This window comes from Bufo gargarizans, chromosome 7, assembly GCF_014858855.1.
Source record: "Bufo gargarizans isolate SCDJY-AF-19 chromosome 7, ASM1485885v1, whole genome shotgun sequence".
NCBI lineage: Eukaryota > Metazoa > Chordata > Amphibia > Anura > Bufonidae > Bufo > Bufo gargarizans.
Window position 1 is genome coordinate 6,805,220 of NC_058086.1, and position 22,827 is coordinate 6,828,046.

Below are 22,827 nucleotides of genomic sequence, written 5' to 3' on the forward strand. Positions count from 1 at the left end.
AGAGAAATATCTTGGCAAAACACAACTTTTCCCATTTTTTTTATACAAAGTTGGCATTTGACCAAGATATTTATCTCACCCAGCATTGGTATATGTAAAATGACACCCCAAAACTCATTCCCCAACTTCTCCTGAGTACGGCGATACCACATGTGTGACACTTTTTTGCAGCCTAGATGCGCAAAGCGGCCCAAATTCCTTTTAGGAGGGCATTTTTAGACATTTGGATCCCAGACTTCTTCTCACGCTTTCGGGCCCCTAAAATGCCAGGGCAGTATAAATACCCCACATGTGACCCCATTTTAGAAAGAAGACACCCTAAGGTATTCAATGAGGGGCATGGCGAGTTAATAGAAATGTTTTTTTTTTGGCACAAGTTAGCGGAATTTTTTTTATTTTTTTTATTTTCTCACAAAGTCTCCCTTTCCGCTAACTTGGGACAAAAAATAAAAACTTCCATGAACTCAATATGCCCCTCACTGAATACCTTGGGGTGTCTTCTTTCCGAAATTGGGTCACATGTGGGGTATTTATACTGCCCTGGCATTTTAGGGGCCCTAAAGCGTGAGAAGAAGTCTGGAATATAAATGTCTAAAAAATGTTACGCATTTGGATTCCGTGAGGGGTATGGTGAGTTCATGTGAGATTTTATTTTTTGACACAAGTTAGTGGAATATGAGACTTTGTAAGAAAAAAATAAAATAAAAAAATATTCCGCTAACTTGGGCCCAAAAAATGTCTGAATGGAGCCTTACAGGGGGGTGATCAATTACAGGGGGGTGATCACCCATATAGACTCCCTGATCACCCCCCTGTCATTGATCACCCCTCTGTCATTGATCACCCCCCTGTAAGGCTCCATTCAGACGTCCATATGATTTTTACGGATCCACGGATACATGGATCGGATCCGCAAAACGCATACGGACGTCTGAATGGAGCCTTACAGGGGGGTGATCACCCATATAGACTCCCTGATCACCCCCCTGTCATTGATCACCCCCCTGTAAGGCTCCATTCAGACATCCGTATGATATTTAAGGATCCACGGATCGGATCCGCAAAACGCATACGGACGTCTGAATAGAGCCTTACAGGGGGGTGATCAATGACAGGGGGGATCTGAAATTCCAGCACAAACACGCGCTGTGTAGTCTCTGAAGGACATTGTACTGTGCTTACTGGCACAACCTGGTTCACGCTGTGTAAGGCGGGCCTGGCAGCTGTGCACTGTATAGTCATGTGCCTGGGGTGTCCCACATACCAGTACAGCCACATGCAGCCGAGCTTCCCCTATGGATTCTCCTGCATTTCCAGGGCAAAGTCTCCAACTAATCTGCCACAAAATCCATGTGTTACATGCAGAGGTACCTGAGATTTTATCTTCTGCACTACAAAGGGTGAAATCCCCAGCATAGATTAAAAACCTGTGGATTTTTTACATAGTGTGGTTGTACCCTACGTATGTCTGTACCTTATGTATGTCTGTACCTTATGTATGGCTGTACCCTACGTATGGCTGTACCTTATGTATGGCTGTACCTTATGTATGGTTGTACCCTACATATGTCTGTACCTTATGTATGCCTGTACCCTACATATGGTTGTACCCTACATATGGTTGTACCCTACGTATGTCTGTACCTTATGTATGCCTGTACCCTACATATGGTTGTACCCTACATATGGTTGTACCCTACATATGGTTGTACCCTACGTATGGCTGTACCTTATGTATGGCTGTACCCTACGTATGGCTGTAACCTATGTATTCCGTGTGGTTAAGTTACATCAGAAGTGTGCATTTCTGCTGCGGCTGTGGTTTTTAGCTAGTGAAATGCACTTTACTTGTAAAATAAATGAATAAATAAATGCAACTGCATACCATAGGGATCAGCAATCTTCAGCACTCCAGCTGTTGTGAAACTACAACTCCCAGCATGCAAGCATGATCAGCTGTTCTTCCAACTCCCACAGAAGTGAAGGAGGCATTCTGGGAGTAGTTTTCTGAACAGCTGGAGGGCCAGGGGTTGCTGATCCCTGCCATAGAACATCATAACAAAAAGCCAACCGCACCCTCTGAACACATACAAATGAGGGACACTATGGCCTTCATCACATTAGCAGAAGGGACGCTATAGTGTTTTTTCTATTTGGAAAAAGCGGGCGGCTCTCCTGTTTCCGATCCACGTGCTCTATGAGTGCCACGTGATGTTGTGACGTCAGCAGGTCCTTAGCGGGTATAGTATTTAGCCTTTACCTTTTCTAATGACGTTTCAGCGCAGTAGTGACGTAATCAAAACGCGTCCGGACAGCTTGAGCGGGCGCATGCGCGCTTGCTTTGCCTGTTCTGAGACACTGCAGACATGTGAGTCCATTGCCGTGTACAGGGTCTACCGGTGACCGCTCAGACCGGCGCCAGTGGCCCCTGCTTGTAACTTTCTGTAATCTGGGGCATGTCAGGGGTCAGCAGGTTCTGCCTGGTTACTCCCCTCATAGTTTGTGGGAGTTCTGTGGAGCAGTTGCTGCTTCCTATGGGTAGAGTCCAGGTATGTTTCCTACAGAGCTATTGGTCTATCCCAATGGAGCTGCAGTGTTGGTTTAGAGACCGACCCTGAGTTCCTTCTTGCTGCAGCCATGTGTTGTTTTTCCCCTCCATTCCTCACTTTTTATTCCCCACCGATGAGAGCCGTAACGATTTTCCCTTTACGTAGCCTTAGGGTTTGTTTTTTATGCAGAGCATAATGGCACCATTTAATATTCTATATGGCTGTGATGGCTAACCTCCGGCACTCCAGCTGTGGTAAAACTACAACTCCCAAGATGCACACTTGCTTGGCTGTTCTCAGAACTTCACAGAAATGGAGCATGCTGGGAGTCGTAGTGTCACCACAGCCGGAGTGCCAGAGATTAGCCATCACTGGTGCAGTATACTGGAAAGCAGGTAGATGAATAAAGGGGTTTTCTGGGATTTTAATACTGATGACCAGGATAGGTCATCAGTATCTGATTGGTGGGGGTCCGACACCTGGGACCCCCGCCGATCAGCTGTTTGAGAAGGCAGTGATGCTCCTGTGAGCACCGTGGCCTTCTCCGTTCTCACCAAGCACAGAACCGTACACTGTATAGCGGCTGTGCTTGGTATCGCAGTGCAGCCCCTTAGGAGTGCGCTACCAGGAACAGCCGCTATGTACTCGCCGGTGTCTTCTCAAACAGCTAATCGGGTTCCTGGGTTTTGGACCCCAACCGATCTGATACTGATGCCCTATACTAAGGCTAGGTCATCAGTATTAACATCCTGAGGAATTGAAGAAAGAAACACAATTGTGCCACAGCCTTCGCTGTGTAGTAACATCACCTCTAGGACTACACTGACATTTTGTAGCGCTTCTCTTTGGTTTTAACTATTGAGCTGCAGTTCAGTGGAATTCATTAGGTTATATGCCATCTTGTGGGCGGCCGTGGTCATTCAGTAGTTAAAGGGGTTGTGCAGTGGCTTTGTACTGATGAGTTATCCCCAGGACCACCCTGTGAAGAATTGTGGTGCTTCTCTTCAGTTTACTTGCACGCCGTCTCCCTTGTAGTGATGGTGCAGGGTAACTAAACCGGGAGGGAGAAGCTGTAACTGCCCTGCACCACTGCTGCAAGGGAGACGGCGGTGTGCGGGTAAACTTTGCATTTTAATACTGAAAAAAAAAAATGAAATAAAAAAGGAATGTATTTTATCTTTACATCACCATATTCTTACCCTGATAACTTTTTAGTTTTTATGTGTACAGAGCTGTAGGGGTAAATTTTTTGGTGTGTGTCTATCTGTACTTTTCATTGATATGACTTTTTATATTTTTTTATAAAATTTTTTTTGGGAGAGGCAAAGCGACCAAAAAAAACTGCGAATAAGGCCCTTTTCACACGGGCGAGTATTCCGCACGGATGCGATGCGCGAGTTGAACGCATTACACCCGCAATGAATAGGGTTGCGTGAAAATTGCAAGCATCCGCAAGCAAGTGCGGATGTGGTGCGATTTTTTTTTTTCACTCACGGTTGCTAGGAGACGATCGGGATGGGGACCCGATCGTTATTATTTTCCCTTATAACATGGTTATAAGGGAAAATAATAGCATTCTGAATACAGAATGCATAGTAAAATAGCGCTGGAGGGGTTAAAATAAATAAATTAATTAACTTGCCTAAGGGCTCTTTTACACCTGAGTTCTTTTCTTCCGGCATAGAGTTCTGTCGTCAGGGCTCTATGCCGGAAGAATCCTGATCAGTTTTATCCGAATGCATTCTGAATGGAGAGAAATCCGTTCAGGATGCATCAGGATGTCTTCAGTTTCGGACCGGAAAGTTTTTTGGCCGGAGAAAATACCGTAGCATGCTGCGCTTTTTGCTCCGGCCAAAAATCCTGAAGACTTGCCGCAAGGCCGGATCCGGAATGAATGCCCATTGAAAGGCATTGATCCGGATCCGGCCTTGAGCTAAACGTCGTTTCGGCGCATTGCCGGATCCGACTTTAGCTTTTTCTGAATGGTTACCATGGCTGCCGGGACGCTAAAGTCCTGGCAGCCATGGTAAAGTGTAGCGGGGAGCGGGGGAGCAGCATACTTACCGTCCGTGCGGCTCCCGGGGCGCTTCAGAGTGACGTCAGGGCGCCCCACGCGCATGGATGACGTGATCGCATGGTACGTCATCCATGCGCATGGGGCGCTCTGACGTCATTCTAGGGGCGCCCCGGGAGCCGCACGGACTGTAAGTATACCGCTCCCCACTACTACTACTACTGGCTGACATAGTAACACTGAACGCATTTTGAAGACGGATCCGTCTTCAAATGCTTTCAGTTCACTTGCGTTTTTCCGGATCCGTGTGAAAGAGGCCTTAGTCCACTTGATCGCGCAGCTGGCATCTGTTCTGTCGGGCTGCGCGATCAAGTGGACTAAGGTGAGTTCAATTATTATTATTTTTTTTAACCCCTCCAGCGCTATTGTACTATGCATTCTGTATTCAGAATGCTATTATTTTCCCTTATTACCATGTTATAAGGGAAAATAATGCAATCTACAGAACACCGATCCCAAGCCTGAACTTCTGTGAAGAAGTTTGGGTACCAAACATGCGTGATTTTTCTAACGTGAGTGCAAAACGCATTACAATGTTTTGCACTCGCGCGGAAAAATCGCACATGTTCCTGCAACGCACCCGCACCTTTTCCAGCAACGCCCGTCTGAAAGAGGCCTAAGCTATTTTAACTTTTTTTTTTTTCTTCTTTTTGTTTTGCTGTATGGGATAAATATTGTAATATCGCAGTGGTTTTAGCACTCGGCAATGCCCATGATGTTTGTTCTTTTAATTATGTATGTTAATTTGGGGAAATGGAGGGGTGATTTAAAAAATAAATAATATCTATCTATCTATCCTTGAAAGAGGCTCTATTGTTGAGCTGAAACGTCGCTGTACCACATGGGTGAATAAAAGTTATTTTATTTTTGGAATGCTGCCCTTTTTTCCATTAGTATTTTGGGTAATTGATTATTCCCATTGGGCTTGGCACCCGCTGCTGTTGCTTTTTTTTTGTCAGTTCTGCCCCTAGGGAACTATAACAAGCAATCATTAGATTGCTTCTCTCATACACTCCAATGCATTAGCATTGGAATCTATGATGATTACACTGCGTTCCTATGGAGCCAAGCCACAGGCAGACTCTCCATAGGAACTAATGTTCTGGTGCCTCATATCATTCAGAAGGACTGAAGCTTCCGCACACTGCATCTGGCTCCCCTGATCAGTTATTTTTTTTTCCTCACAGGTGCCATGGCATCTGAGGGTTTAAATGATCAATGTTATTGTCGATCGCATACATTAGCCCCGGGTACCGGGGACACCCGGCGGCTATGGCCCTTGCTGCATTCGCAAGCGGGTGCCAGATTTAAAGTGTTAGTATACTTAAAGCGGTTATCCAAAGCCATAAACGCAGGCCTCTCATGCAGGGAATACTTACCTGGTCCCCGATCCCTCCACGGCTGTCGCTGCATCTCCCCATTGTGCAGATCACAAATCCGGGGTGCAGCCAATATCTGGCCGCGATGGTGACTCGCTCCCCTTGCGTCACAAGTGACGTCATAAGTAATGTAAGGGGGAAGGTCACTACTACTGATTGGATACTGATAACACCCAGCAGTACCTTTACTGCAGACTCCTGGCAACTTCTAGCAAGAATAATACAGGAATGGCACAACGTTATCTCTAGTGAACTTTTGGAGATAGCCAAGTATACACGGTCAGCTATCTCTAGCAGTGCCACACTATTAAATGGAGCAGCAGGGGATAAGAGTTTATAATAGGATAACCCCTTTAATGTAATTTCAAGGCTTCTGTTCTATATAGAATAATGTATTTGTATATATAATAAATATATATTTTAATTTCTCCTTTTTTATTTATTTTTCCCATTTCATTTAATTTTTTTCTCTTTTCTATTCATGATGCTTTTGTAGCTGGTCTGAGGAGGAAGTACAAGTTGCTTAACAAGTAGAACAATGGGGAAAAAGAAGCAGAAGAAAGCTGCTAGAAGAGAGCTTGTGTTCGACGAGGAGAAGAGAAGGTAAGTAGTGAATTACAGTATATACCACAAGATGGCGATATCACAGTTTTTCAATTACCCCTGTATTTTAGTGACGTCATAGGGGCGGTCACACTTGACAGCTCTGACCGGCTGTAAAACAGGCCCTGTGTATGTCAGTACTTGTGAGCGCCCCATCTGCCCGCTAGCAAGTCAATGTGTGTATATATCTATCTCTATCGCAGGGAAATGATGAAAATGGAGATTTGATCAAATCCCTAAGGGAGATGATGTTCCCTAAAGAAAGTGGTTTGATCATCAAATCCCTTAACGGTTTTAGTGAAAAGTTTAATATTTTTGATAATATAATAATATTGTAAGAAATGGGTACTTACGCTGTTATTTTTAAAAAACAAAAAGGATATTTTTAGTGAATGTAATTAGTAAATAATAATGTTCATTCATTTTTATTAAAACATTGTGGCATCTTGAGTTACAAAGTACGATACCTTTTTTTTACAGGCACATCTTTTTGTTTTACATTGTATTTTGGATTGTTCACAAGAACACTTCTTAAATCCTTGCCCTCCAAATATGATCAAATCTCCATATATATATATATATATATATATATATAATATATGCTGCAGCATGGCATCCGACCAGCAGGCAGTTTACTTGCTGGTGCTCCTGCTGGTCGGGTGCCGTGCAGCTGATGTATATACAATGGTGGGCCTAACCTCTCAGCTTTATAGATTTATTTATTTTTTTTTATTTTTTTTTGTGCTGTCTTCTTGCAATGTCACCACCCACATCCTGTTTACTGAGGCAGCGCGGCGGCTGGTTCAGAGCTCACGTCTGGTTCTCTGGACTTCGCAGCCAGGTTCAGGGTACTGACAGATGAGCGGTACCTACTAAAGGTAACATCACTGCCACAAGGAGAGCACTTTTCCTGCCTGGGTGACTGTGCACAAGGGCATAAACATATGTCATGTACATGTATCTCACCCCATGGTGCAGAAGGCTGCTCTGAGTATCAGCAGATGTGAGGGATCCCTAGTATTACCACTATCAGTATTATAATTACCTATTTCAGTGATGTCACCCTTTATGATTATGGGACTGGAAAGTAATATTATATGTAATGATAATAAGAGACATAGTAAAAGTTTTGATTGGTGGGGTTCGGATTGCTGAGATCCAGCCTTTTAATGTGAGGTATCAAAAGCCCATCTTTCATTGGAGATGAGCAAAATGTTTTGCCGATTGACCGGGTTTGTGAGTCTCCCATTTTATTCCTTGGACGGGAAAATCTCCTATGCAAATCGTTGTATACAGCTCTATCATGAAAATGTGTTCAAGAAATGTATTGACAGAAATTCCATACTATTGCCACCAAATTGCTACCGATTCAAGCTGATGTGGCTGTATGGCTGGTAAGCAGGACACTTCTTTTAGCATTTATTAAGTGTTCTTAGACATTAGGAGTTTTCACATCGCAACAAATGATCAGTGGTTTAAAAAAATCATTGGTGAAGATCTAATGGACCTGTCCATCAGTAGGCTCCTCACAGTGACAGGTAGGACGTTTCCGATCGGTCATGAAGGATTGCCATCATTTTCTCATGACAGACCTGTCTAACTAGCAACGCCTATAGTAAATGTACTGTTCTCTATATATACAAGACTTTGTCCTGTTACAGGCATGGACCATGGACAGTTCATTTACTTTTTTCCTTGTTAAAGCTTGTGTGATTTTTCTCAGGTAGCCTTCACGAATCTCATTATTTCATTTTAGAGAATATTTGACTGGTTTTCACAAGCGCAAAGTGCAGAGGAGAAAAGCTGCCGTGGAGGAGATCAAACGCAAAATTAAAGAGGAGCAAAAGAAGATGAGACAAGAGGTAGGAAGGACATGAACTCGATAACTGTTAATTACTGATTTCTAGGCCTCATGGATTTTAGCGTCCATGTTAGGACCACAGTTCCCGGCTCTACCGCGCGTCTGCTGACCAGCACTTACCGCATCCTAGGCTTATACAATGCAGTAAGTTTGAGTCATAGACCTGTGGTCACCCTGGGAATCGAAGCCATATTATGTATACTTAAATTCATTCACATTGAAGGAGTCTTTCCCAGCTAGAGTTCCCTAAAAAACTGATCTGGGGTTTATAGGAAGACAACACTAAATCTTTGGTTGATCCCATACTGATCTGATATTGTATTGCATGTAGTACACCAGTCTCAATCAATTGCTGTGCTGACATAGGATGCATTGAATTTATGAAGTTGCACTCCTCTTAAAATGTTGACACGTCAGGACGTCTGTGCGGCAAAAGATAAAATCTGCCATCTAGATGTAACTTTATAGTGTAAATAATGTGAACACTATTGGGCCGCTTACACCCATGCCCTGCCTATTTTTCTTGACAAGTGATGAGCACAGTGTAAACAGACAAAATAGTGACACATTTTTACATTAAGTTGGCTGGCGCAAAAATTTATGACTTTTCAGTGCCAATAAACTGGCTTGATACTTACCCCACAGTGTTATTAAACCTGTGAATGAAGGCAAGAGATGCATCCTTCAACTGAAAGATGGTCATTCCTCCCAAGCTGTCACCAATTTTCTTTATTTTTTTGTATTTTTTACTCTTATAGAGGCACAAAGAATACATGAAGATGCTAAAGGAAAGAGAAGAGGCTTTAGGTAAGAAGCTTGTTAAAGAACCTCTATTAACATGATCAACTCTACTAAACCAGGCATATAGGTAGGGCTGATCATGCTGATTAAAACAATACCTTAGTTATCTTTATATGTAGCGGCATTATCCATTTTTTATCCACCATGACGGCTACACATGAGATTGACCTCTGTAAGGGCAGGAACACAGAGTTTAAAAGCCCCCACCCACTCTCACCCATCAGTGTTTCCTTCGGGCACCTCGCAGAGAGACTTTTTCTCCTTTTAAGGAACAGGGGTTGTCTGTCTTCCATTCCTTCCCCTCTGCCTTCCTGTGGCTAAAGCTGGGCATAGGAAAATACAGGAGTTGATTCTCGTTCCTGTGAGCGGGGGCCTCTTCTCACTCCTTGCCACATGGTCTTCCTTCCCTTTAGTGAGGAAGCAGACCAGAGGAAAAGAGCTGGATGCTGCACGCCAATTGAAGGCGTAAGCCGCAGTCAGTGCTCTGTTCCTGGTCCACTTCTCTCTCTCCACTGATTCCTGCTCCTGGAGAAGCTACAGCAGGTCGGCTCCTGATCCCAGGGGGATCTGCATTTATCCTAATGCTTTTCTGGTGAAATTTCTGATACCTGGTTGCTCTTTCAGAAAATTATAAAAAGAAACTTTGCAAACCTTGCATTAGTGAGCACTTAAAGGAAGAGCAACCATCTATCCTTATGGAGGTTAAATCTATAATTCAAAATGAAATTAAAACCTCCCTGGCCTCCCTTTTGCCAGTTCCTTCTATGCCTCCTGCCCAAAAATCAAGGTTATCTGTTCCATCCTCCTTGTCAGAGGGGGAAATTGTTGATGACTAAAGGAAATACTACTTTTCCTCTGAGAAAATGGAGGAACTACTAAGGGCAGTACTAAGGGCTACCATGGGTATTGAAGATATTCAGAAACCCCGGTCAGTACAGGACGAGATGTTTGAGGAACTACGTGCGAAAAAAATCAAAAGTATTCCCCATAAACGAAAACGTTAAGGATATGATCCTTGACGAATGAACAGAAAGAAGGTTAGGAGGGGGCGGAGCCTGACTGCCTACCGAGTCGGATGCATGTGAGAGAGCTCCTCTCCTTGTGACGCTGCAAACTGGTAAATTTTGCAACCTAGCCAGTCAAAGAATGGGAAAAGTTGGCAGGTGTATTCCCAGAGACAAACCAAAACCTCCTAAACAAGACTGAGGAGCACTGGACATGGAGAAATATCTAAATAAGAGACCCTCGGCTGCAAGTTCTAATAAGATGGTGCCGTCTGATCACGAGAACTGGATGCACGGCACTGTAGGAGCTGACTGTGTTTCCTCAGACCAGGACATTGGGGCACTTTTGAACAACCTAGCGCCCATTTCGCGCCACTTTTTGCAACAAGCCTTGTCGACAGCTCTAGCTCCAATGCTACAAGACCTCACTGAAATTAAGTGACATCAAGCACATAGGGCATCGCGTGGAAAAGCTGGAACACACGCAAGCGGCCATCCTCGCCTACACCCGCACACTGGGGGACAACAGTGCTGCTTATGTGGAATCTCTGGACAATGCCTATGCCCTCATAGAAGATCAGGAGAACTGCAGCAGGCAGAAAAAATGTTCGTCTGTGTGGCCTCCCAGAACTGCTTCGTGCCCCACGAAGCAGTACCTGAAGCGGCAAACGCCGTTTTCTCTAGTCTATTAGGAGCTAACAGGGCAGTCGAGATCGGTATAGAACGCATTCACGGGTCGCTCAGACCAAAACCAAAAGACAGTGAACAGCCGAGAGATGTGGTGTGCGGCCTGCTGCGATATGTGGATACAGCAGCTCTACTTAAATCAGCCAGAGAGCATAAAGATCTCTTATATGAAGGAGCTAAGATACTCATGTTTCAAGACCTTGCGCCTGCCACATTAAGCAAACGGAGAGCCTTGCGGACGCTCACAGACCGCCTGAGGGCTACTAAAACGCCCTACAAATGGCTATTCCCTTTTGTCCTCGCCTTTTTCATCTGGAGGCAAGAGGTGCACAATTCGGTTGCCCGCTGATCTACCTGCAGCATGGGAGCTTCTTCAAACCACTTGACATCCTGTCTTGGCTACCCTCAGCAGGACTTGGGGTCCCGTTACCAGACCTCTCAGAAGAACAGAGATGGGTTAAGGCCTTAACGGAAAAAGACCACTCCTAGACCTTGAGACATTAGAGCACAATCTCTGGGAACAACCTTTCTTGTGGACAGCAACAACATAGGGTGCGCAGAAGCGGTCTCTCTGAACCGTCATTAACGCATCACCCTAATCCCACTACGCAAGTATATGTTGCATTGAGACCGTTCTGTTCTAATTGTACTGATTTCTTTAGTTACCTTTTGGACCGCAGGTTCTACCCTCTTAGTCAACCTCTGTCCTAAAAGGTTATTCATCTTCTGGCTAGGTTAATATCAATATCGCCTTATCATTTACAATAGACCACCATACTTTGCAGGGGAAGTTGGCTTTTACTTGATATCCATATATCTGCCTCCCCCCAGACACTCACCAGGGGTACACTTGCACAGAGCTGGTGCAAGCGCTATATCTCAGGTTCCCTCATGCGGTTCTTGCTGCGTTTTGCTTGGTGGCAGTGGCATGCCTGGCATGAGATTCTTGCTTTTCCTGCTAATAATGTGTTTTACAGTTCTAATCTTAAACAAATTCCCTTTAAAACCACTATTGCCCAAACAGACCCAGAAGGCCGTTACATTTTTGTAAAAGGGACAATAGGCACACAAACGGTTACTATTGCTAGCCTATATAGCTCTAATAGAGGGAAGACACAATGGATTGTCAATACCTAAAAAAGCTTTCCTCCTTTGCAGAAGGTATCTGGCTGCTAGGGGGGGGATCACAATGTCACGCTGAACCCCACTGTGGATGCTTCGGATAGCTCCTCACAGCTGACTCAAACAGCCTTAGTTCGTATAAACGGCTATCTCTTGGATGCCAACCTTGTGGATACCTGGAGTCTACTCCACCCTACTGACCGAGATTATACATTTTTCTCAGCTCCACACAATCCCTACAAGAGACTACACTGTCTTTTTCTTGAGTAGTTGTGTTGATATGGTGGAACAGTCTGTCATTGAGCCCATCACAGTCTCAGATCATGCCCCTGTATCAACTTCGTTGCAGTTCTCCAGTTTAAAATACTTACTTGGTCACTGAGACCAAAAAAATCCCTTTAGGGATCCCTATTAGCAGTTAAAATATAGCTTTTATTATCAATAGTAAGGACTCACAACATAAATTGAAAAAAGAACAAGGAATTTTAAAACTCTCAGTTGTAAAGAGGTATGAGGTATAATTAGATAGACCAGGTTGCCTAGTTTTTGCAACCTTTTATAACTATGTCTGTATTATGTAGCTCGATACAATGATGTCTATTTAATCATAGCGTCGAGGCTGTTTGTGTGCAGCAAACAAACCTTGGGAGGCACTTGGAATTTGTTTTATCACTATTGCTATGGGCTTGATTTTATTTTTTAATATTTATTTATTATTAGGGTGCCCTGCAGAGAGCCTTTATGTTAGGCCTCCCTGAGTGTATCCCCTGTTTGCCTAGTTGGTAACAAAGCTTCAACTGAACGGATAAGCTACAATGTTGCCCCTATTTATATCATAAGGGTCAATGCAGCCGTATTCCTGCACTCATTCAGTGCTTGGCGTTCCTTTCCCTGCTATGCAGGATGTCTGCCACTAAATGTTGCTGATCACACGTGTCACTACCTCACTAGACCTCGCTATGTTTCACTGACAACTCAGTATCTCTACACTAAATATCCTCTCTTTCAATACAAACTGCCTAAAAACAGGATCGCATTCTCTACACCCCTCCCGACATGTTTCGCCGCTGTTGCGGCTTCGTCAGGGGATGCGGGGTATATATATATCACATATACCCCGCATCCCCTGACGAAGCCGCAACAGCGGCGAAACATGTCGGGAGGGGTGTAGAGAATGCGATCCTGTTTTTAGGCAGTTTGTATTGAAAGAGAGGATATTTAGTGTAGAGATACTGAGTTGTCAGTGAAACATAGCGAGGTCTAGTGAGGTAGTGACACGTGTGATCAGCAACATTTAGTGGCAGACATCCTGCATAGCAGGGAAAGGAACGCCAAGCACTGAATGAGTGCAGGAATACGGCTGCATTGACCCTTATGATATAAATAGGGGCAACATTGTAGCTTATCCGTTCAGTTGAAGCTTTGTTACCAACTAGGCAAACAGGGGATACACTCAGGGAGGCCTAACATAAAGGCTCTCTGCAGGGCACCCTAATAATAAATAAATATAAAAAAATAAAATCAAGCCCATAGCAATAGTGATAAAACAAATTCCAAGTGCCTCCCAAGGTTTGTTTGCTGCACACAAACAGCCTCGACGCTATGATTAAATAGACATCATTGTATCGAGCTACATAATACAGACATAGTTATAAAAGGTTGCAAAAACTAGGCAACCTGGTCTATCTAATTATACCTCATACCTCTTTACAACTGAGAGTTTTAAAATTCCTTGTTCTTTTTTCAATTTATGTTGTGAGTCCTTACTATTGATAATAAAAGCTATATTTTAACTGCTAATAGGGATCCCTAAAGGGATTTTTTTGGTCTCAGTGACCAAGTAAGTATTTTGAGTTTATATCCCGAGGATCTCTAAAGGGACTGTGGAGAATCAGTTCTCCAGTTTGCCCTCTCAGACTCGGCAATGGAGACTGAATGAAACTTTATTAGATAGAGTGGAGGACATGAATGCCCTCAATCAAAAGCTGTCCTGGTTCTTTAGTGAAAACACTACAGTTGTCATGCCTCTGACGACCACATGGGAAATACACAAAACGGTGCGTGGAGAACTTATAGCCCTTGGTTGTAAGGTTAAGAGGGATAGACAAAAAAGCTCTACACTCCCTGCTTAAACAGATAGCTGCGATAGAATCCATTCATAAACTGTCCAAATGCGCAACTGAGCTGGCACACTTATGGAACAAACTGAAGGATCACCTTAACATTTGTCACACAAAAGTGTATCAGTACTCACAATTCCGCTTCTATTCGCATGGGGATAAAGGCACGAAATTGATGCCCTCCCTCATTAAAACGAAAGGACTCCATGTACATTTCAGGTATTAACACAAAAGATGGCTCCACACTACATAGGACAGCTGACATTGCCAATAAATTTCAGAAGTTTTATCAAGATTTGTACGGGTTCTCTGACGGAGTGGGAGGGGTAGGTAGGATAGAGGCCTCGATAATAGATTGCTTTTTATGACCTCTAAACGTACCCCACCTAGACGATAAAGAAGGAGAAGCCTTATTAGCACCGGCCACCGAGAAAGAGGTCGCAAGTATTTTAAATTCTATGCCCCTAGGGAAGAGTCTGGGCCCCGATTGCTTCCCGGTGGGCTATTTTAAAACTTTCTCAAACTGCCTGGTGCAACGCGTCCTTACAGGCTCCCAATTACACAAACAGTCCCTTGAAGCCATAGTTACAATCCTCCCTAAACCTGGGAAAGACCCTAAACTTTGTTGAAGCTATAGGCCAATCTCACTCTTGAATGTGGACATTAAGGTTTGGGCTAAACTTTTGTCTACTCTCCTTAGCGCCTTCCTCCCTAAGCTTATTCACCCTGACCAGTTTGGCTTCGTGCCAGGTAGGGAGGGCAGTCATAACTCCTGCAGACTAATAACGGTCATACAATGGGCAAGAAGGAAACACCTCCCTCTAATTTTGTTGGGTGTAGATGCGGAGAAGGCCTTTTACTGGGTGAGTTGGAGCTTTATGAAGAGGACACTGCATAAGTTTGTCATCCCAATACAGTTCCAGGAGGCAATCATGACCCTGTATAGGGACCCAAGCGCTCGAATTCAGGTGAACGGTATCCTGTCGCCGCCTTTCCCCATAAGGTATGGAACTCGCCAGTGCTGCCCTTTATCTCCTGCCTTATACATCTTGGTTATGGAGACCCTGCTACAAGCTATCCAAGATCACCCAGGAATTAGAGCTAGGGTAGACTCTACGGAATATATTAATGCAGCATACACAGATGACTTGCTGGTCATGGTTTACAACCCTGTTGAGGCCTTCCCGCATCTATTATCTCTTATTGATCAGTATGGTAGGGTTTCCAACTTCAATGTAAATTATTCAAAATCTGAAGCCGTGAACGTCTCGGCTCCACAGAAGTTTATTCCCTTCCTCGGGTCCATGACACTATTCATATGGCAGACCTCCCATTTATCGTATCTGGGTATTAAGATTCCCTCCATCTTGGACAGACTGTTCCAGTAGAACTACATGCCATTACTTACAGATGTTCAACAACCTCTCCATTTGCTGCGTATACCCTATATCTCCTGGATGGGTCGAAAAAAATTTATTGAAGGCGTTTATCATGCCTAAAGATTCTCTGTGATGCAGATGCTGCCGGTCTTCCTCCCCTCCTCCTTCTTTTCTCAACTCTAAAAATTGTTTAGTTAATTGCGATGTGCTAGAACGGCACATCGCAGACTGATTCTAGGGCTTTGACCTTCCCGATGCCCATCTGTATTATAAAGCCATCCACTTGAAAAGATGGGTACAGATTCATGTCCCTAACATCTGCACCCTAGGAAGCGATCTAGAATTGTTCCAACTCTCTGATGCAGAGAGCTGGGCTATGGGGGCTGAACTCCTCTTCACTGCACTCTCATGTTTTACTTAAGGGTACAGTCTCGGTCATCCGGCAGCTAAACAAAGACCATTGCTTGCTCAATAACCCATCCCCGGCTATACCAGCAGACCTCGCACCCTTCTCAGTCAGACCTAAGGCAGAGCACGTGTCCCCGGCATGGTATAAATGACATAAGTATTAAGTACACCACAGCTGAATTTCTAGATGGAGCTCTTTCTGACCACCACCCACTCAACCGTGGCTTAGCATCCAGCAATTTTATGGAATACATAGTTTAAATCTGTCACTAAACCGCTACTAGACAATAAAAAGCATAAGGCGGTGTTGACATGGTTTGAAAAATTACTGAATCCTGAGACCCTCCCCCGTAAGCTAACTTCTCACGTTGCGTCAGAGTGCAAGAGCACTCATATAAAGTACTTACACAATGGTACCAACCCGCAATTGTTTTTAAAGGGGCTTGGTAGCTCAGACCAATGTTGGAGATGTAGGGAGGGCCCGGGCACACTGACGCACATATTTTGGTCCTGTCCAAAAATCTGCATATATTGGGCGAAGATATCGGACATAATTAATAAGGTAACTAACACTTCCATTCTGCTGTCTCCAGAACTGGTGCTTCTCCGGCTTCCTACGCCTGCTCTGTCCTCCTCTAAGAGAAATTTAGCTACTCGCCTAATACTTGCTGTGAGACTACTTGTACCACAGAGATGGCTTAGTGGAGAGCCGCTGACATTTTCCCACTGGATAACCAAGGTGGACCATATATGTAGTTTGGAGGAACTGGCGAGCTGGGACGCCAGACGGCATGAGAGGCATTTAACGATATGGAGACCGTGGATAGCATTTAGATCATCTGTCCTAGATGACCATTTAAAGTGCTCCTATTGACTGGACTAGCGGGTAGGCCCTTATCCTTCAGACCACTTACATTGGGAGTTAACAAATATTCTAGCAGACGTTTTACCCGTGGGTGTCACCAGCTTTCGCTGCCTCAAACTGGAATAGACATATAAGTGTCCCGGGAGGGCCTTTTTCCCTAAGACCTCTAACCTTCCTCCTACTTTTCCATCTCTCACATACCCCTACTCCCCTCCCCTCCCTTCCTTCAACTCCCCGTTAACACTAAGTTCAGATGCACTTCACATCAAGTGTCTTCAACTAAGTAATGCGGTTATTTATGGACCAATATCCTTGTGGTCTGTGTATCTATCTTATTCTAATGTTACTACATGCAATGTACTACAGTGTTATTTTTGTATACATTACTAATGCCTGCACGCATTTATTTATATTGCTCAATAAAAAGAAAGTTGATAAGAAAGAAGGTTGGGAGTCTCCAAGGAGTTTAAAAATAGTCTGTTATTTGACCCAGCTGAAATTAAAATCTTTAACGAGACCCCAAAGATTGACATTCAGGTGGCAAAAGTTGTTAAAAAAAAAACTTCCCTGCTATTTGAGCAGGATTTGTCAGTTACGGGATCCCATGGAGCAGAACACAGATGGCCTTTTGAGGAAATGCTGGGAGGCCTCCATGTTTGGGGTGAATACCAACATAGCGGCAACTTCTGTGGCTAGGGCCATGTATTTTCGGCTCAACGAATTAGAAAACCATATAAAAAAAAAAAACTCCTAGAGAGGAAATCTTAAACTCCATCCCCCTTCTTAGGTCTGCCACAGCTTTTCTGGCGGATGCTTCGGTCAGATTCGCGGCTAAAGATGCGGCTCTGTCAAATTCGGCCAGAAGAGCGCTATGGATGAAATCCTGGGGAGGTGACAGGACCTCCAAGGCAAAATTGTGCTCAATTGCCTTTTCAGGAGAATACGTATTTGGCCCTGTACTAGATGCCATCTTAGAGAAAGCGTCCGACAAGTAAAAAGGGTTCCCAAAATAAAAATAAACCTTTTCAGCCCTTTAGTTCACCGTCCAAATCCTACAGGGGAAAGGAAAAAAACAGGATGTTGGAGCTATCAAAAATATGGAGGAGGTAGAGGTTTTCTCCTTAATCTCCAGAATAAACAAGATGAAAAACAATGACTCCAGGGTAGGATGAAGGTTGAGGAAATTCCTGACCCAGTGGGAAGCAGTAACCCAAAATCCTTTGGATTTAGACATCGTGAAATATGGTTACAAGATAGAATTTTCCTCAACCCCCTCCAAGAAGATTTCAAATCACATCCCACAGTCAGAGCGTTTTATAAAAAATTTGGCAAGGGGTTCTGGGTTTAAAAAAATCAGGAGTAGTGATAGAAGTACCCGAATCAGAACTAGGAAGAGGCTTCTATTCAAAATTACTCCTAGTCCAAAAAACCTGACTGCTTTCCATACCATTACAAACATAAGAGGGTCTAAACAAATTTAATATCTTACCGGAAATTCAAAATGAAATCAATTTATCCCCCAATCAGTCATCCCCCCTAATCAAAAAGAGTCTATATGACATCTGTCAACCTAAAAGATGCCTACTACCTGTGGCAATGTGAACATTGAGGTGTTGTTTCCCCAGGTTCCAGTCCGGGACTTAGGGCATGCTCATGTCCAGGGATCCTATTTAATCCTGCTACTGGATCTTGGGTGGGTCTCAATCTGGAGAGTGTGCAGACAGAGGCCTGGTGAGGCTCTGTCAGTGTGGTTTCAGCTAGGCAAGGCTGAGGGGCCACGAGGCTATGCAATAGCCTGGACTTTGGGGGACTCAGCGACACCCGGGAACAAGCATTGAAAGGTCAAGGTCAGGAGGACTGCTAGACCACAACCCCCTCCAAAGGTACTGCATTTGTTACAGCCTGATGGTGGACTGTATGTCTGGGGTAAGCCGCACCTGGTTCCATTTTGGAACGCTATCGTATAGCCGAGTTAGGGATACAATGTTTATTATGTTTAGGTAGAGCCCAGACGGGCAGTCTTTTATTTTATGCCATGTTGTGTATGAAGAGTGTAAAATAAATTGCACTGTTTGGACCTGAAACCCAGTCGTTATGAAGATCATTGTGAGAATAACCCCCAAATAAGAGGCGATCCCTTACATGCCACTTTCCCATCCATGCAAAGTCGCAAAAATATCTCAGATTTGGGCTAAAGAACGAAGAGGGCATAATCGATCATTTTCAATTCATCCCCAAGGGTCTTCACAAAACTGGTCATAGAGATGATATCTCCCCTCAGACTAGAAGGGCTACACATTTTTCCTTACTTAGACAATTCCTTGTAGTAGGGAACGCCGAATTAGAAACTACCAGACAGACCTAATATGTTCTACAAAAAGTCTCCGGATTGTGCTGGTTGATAAATGTAAAAAAAATCTTGCCTAATCCAGTCATCAAAAAGGAAGTTCTTAGGGGTAATGCTAGATTCAGTATCCCAGCAATCATCCCTCCTACAGGAAAAGATGGAGTCCTTGAGAGAGAAAATAAAGAACTTCCAGACTTCTCAGAAATAGTGCTCTATCGGCGGAGCCATGAGCATCCTGGGACTGATGACATCATGCATTACAGCAGTAACATGGTGTCAGGCTCACACCAGAATGACGCAATCCTGCATTCTAGACATTTGGGACAAAAGGCAGTCCTCCCTAGACAAACAGATAAGCATCCCTTACCACGTAAAGTTAGATTCAAACTGGTGGAAGAAAAGGATGACTATCAAAAGGAGTAGCCTGGCTAACAGTGCCAGAAATACAGATTATGACCGATGCAAGCTGTTCCAGATGGGGAGCAAAAGTGGCCTCAAGCTGGCAGGAAAAGTGGTCAGACGAAGTAAGAAACAGATCCTCAAACTACAGAGAGCTACGAGCGGTCTGGGAAACCCTAAAAGTATCTAAAGTAATGTTTTGCAAAAAGCATCTAAAAATATTTTCGGACAATGCCACAACTGTCGCCTATTTAAAACATCAAAGAGACACAAGATCTCTGAGCTTGAGCCTGCTAGCGGGAAAAAATATTTTTGGGGGCAGAAAAGAACATCCTTTCCATTACAGTAATCTATCTCAAGGGATTAGAAAACATAGAGGCAGATTACCTGAGCAGAAGAACATTAGACCTGAGGGAAGGGTCATTAAACCTAGGAATCTTTCAGAAGATTTCTGGAAAATGGGGTTTGCCGCATATAGACCTGTTTGCCTCAAAGACAAATGCAAAAGTAAGAAACTTGTTATGTTCTTTAAATCCCAGAGAAAAGCTGTGGGCAGTAGACTCCTTTTCAGTAAAATGGACATGGGACCTAGCATACGCTTCCCCTCCATGGACTCTAACCCCTCGAGTCCTGCAGAAAACTTTAACGGACCCAGTAACTGTGAAATTAATAGCTTCCTACTGGCCCAAAAGAAGCTGGTTCCCCATCTTAAAGGAATTGGCTCTGGTGGAACCTTTGAAAATACCATTACAAAGGGACATTCTGTCACAGGGCCCAATTCTTCATCAGAATCCCAGTTTTTTCAAACTGTCAGCATGGATCCTGAGAGTGAGGCCTTGAGAAGCATGGGGCTCTCGGACAAAGTTATTAATACTTTGAAGGCTAGTAGGGAAAAGGTTTCCTCCTAGCTATCTACCTTAAAATCTGGAAAAGGTACTCTAGTTAGTTGGTCGGGGAAAGTTTCCCCGGATATGTCATCCCCATGTATCCAGAAAATCTTAGATTTCCTTTTTAGAGGTGGTTAGATCTTGGTCTTAGACCAAATACACTAAAGGTCCAGATCTCCGCCCTGGGACCCTTCTATGATATAAATCTAGCCGATCATAGAGGGATAAAGATTCAGAAGAGCTGCATCCAGACTGAGACTATCCTTAACTCCAAAAGTTCCTCAATGGGACTTTAAACTTGGTCTTAAGAGGATTAATGAAATCTCCATTTACCCCTATATCGGACATTTTAATTAAACATCATTTTAAAACGGCGTTCCTAGTGTCTATAACATCAGCTAGACGACTAGGGGAAATTCAGGCCCTCTCCTGGAGAGAACCCTATCTTTCACTATTTCCTGACAGGATAGTGCTAAGATTAGAGCCGGGGTTCCTTCCGAAGGTAGTCTCTGTTTTCCATAGGGACCCATTAAGGGGAAGGTTTCCAAAGCTTCCATAGGTCGTAGGATAAAAACCATGATATCTTGCTGTTACTCCCTAATGGGTCTTACAAGTCCTTCTAACATTAGAGCCTGTTCTACCAGGGCAATGGCTTCTTCTTGGGCAGAAAAAGCTGGTGTATCTCTTGACAAGATTTGTAGGGCCGATACTTGGTCAAGTATAAATACATTCATAAAGCATTATCATATAAATGTCTGCTTCTACAGATCTGACTTTTCGCCAGAAAGTCCTGCAAGCGGTAAATGTGTAGCCGTCATGGTGGATTAAATGGAAAACCGTAATTAGACTTACCGGTAATTCTTTTTCCTTGAATCCACCATGACTGCTCATATATTCCCTCCCTTAATTGTTCATATATGGAGTATGAAGAAATACTCGAAGAAAAAATAAAGAATAATAATGTGTAGCAGTCATGGTGGATTCAAGGAAACAGAATTACCGATAAGTCTAATTACGTTTTTTATTATTGTGCTAATTAGCTGGTTCCAGTACCAATGGCGGGTGGGCTGCTATTCTAATGCCCATTTCCTCTGTGTATGATCCACTCCCCTTTAATTGGCAGGGCTAAAAATGTCATTCAGCCCTGTATTCAGACACTCCCAGTATCATCCTTGGGTAGAAACTTCTTGTGCCCCTCAAAAAAAACATTTGGCAGGGCTCCAGATGGCGACCAAAATGCGACTAAGAATTTACAAATGGCGACAAGCCTTTTTAGTCTCTCCGCTTGTCATGCGGACCGATGGATCCGTCTTGTACATTTTTCGCATTTTTACCGATCTGCGCATGCCGGAACGACGGATCCGGCATTCCGGTATTCTGAATGCCGGATCCGGCGCTAATACATTCCTATGGGAAAAAATGCCGGATCCGGCGTTCAGGCATGTCTTCAGTTTTTTTCGCCGGAGAAAAAACCCCAGCATGCTACGGTTTTCTCTTTTGCCTGATCAGTCAAAACGACTGAACTGAAGACATCCTGATGCAAACTGAACGGATTACTCTCCATTCAGAATGCATGGGGATAAAACTGATCAGTTCTTTTCCGGTATAGAGCCCCTGTGATGGAACTCTATGCCGGAAAAGAAAAACGCTAGTGTGAAAGTACCCTTAGTGACTCATTTGATTCTCTCCCTGTACAGTGTGCCCCCCCCCCCCAACACCTCAGTATCAGAAACATTGGTGGCACAGTGTGCCCCCCCCCCCCCAACACCCCAGTATAAGAAACATTGGTGGCACAGTGTGCCCCCCCCCCCACAGTATAAGAAACATTGGTGGCACAGTGGGAAGTGCCAATGAGGGTTAAAGAATAATTAAAAAAAATTAACTCACCTCCTCCAGTTGATCGAGTAGCTGCCGGTCTCCTGTTCTTGCTTCAGGACCTGTGGTTATGTCACTGAGCTCATCACATGGTCAATTACCATGGTGATGAATCATGTGATGAGCACAGTGATGTCACCACAGGTCCTTTGACAGGTCATGAAGAAAGAACCGGAGACGATCAATTGGAGGAGGTGAGTTAATTTTTATTTTATTTTTTTAACCCTCATTGGCACTGCCCACTGCGCCATCAATGTTTATTATATTGAGGGGGGGGGGGGAGTGCGCACTGCGCCACCAATGTTCATTATATTGAGGGGGGCACACTGCACCACCAATGTTTATTATACTGGGGTGTTGGGGGGGTGCACACTGCGCCACCAATGTTTATTATATTGAGGGGGGCACACTGCGCCCCCCAATGTTTATTATACTGGGGTGTTGGGGGGGTGCGCACTGCGCCACCA

At 44.0% G+C, this 22,827-nt stretch overlaps 1 protein-coding gene across 2 annotated transcripts in view; it reads left to right on the forward strand.

Annotated features, from left to right (window-relative positions):
- Positions 1-2,316: 2,316 nt before the first annotated feature.
- Positions 2,317-22,827, forward strand: part of NOL12 (nucleolar protein 12) — a 28,852-nt gene continuing 8,341 nt past the window's right edge. Inside the window, exons 1-4 of one of the 2 annotated variants that reach the window (XM_044301484.1) lie at positions 2,317-2,368; positions 6,499-6,605; positions 8,362-8,467; positions 9,225-9,273. In XM_044301484.1, coding sequence (XP_044157419.1) covers positions 6,541-6,605; positions 8,362-8,467; positions 9,225-9,273 — 220 coding nt within the window. In that variant the 5' untranslated portion in view covers positions 2,317-2,368; positions 6,499-6,540. Of the gene's footprint in view, positions 2,369-2,414; positions 2,550-6,498; positions 6,606-8,361; positions 8,468-9,224; positions 9,274-22,827 lie in introns of those variants that run through there. The other variant, XM_044301485.1, reaches the window with a different exon arrangement.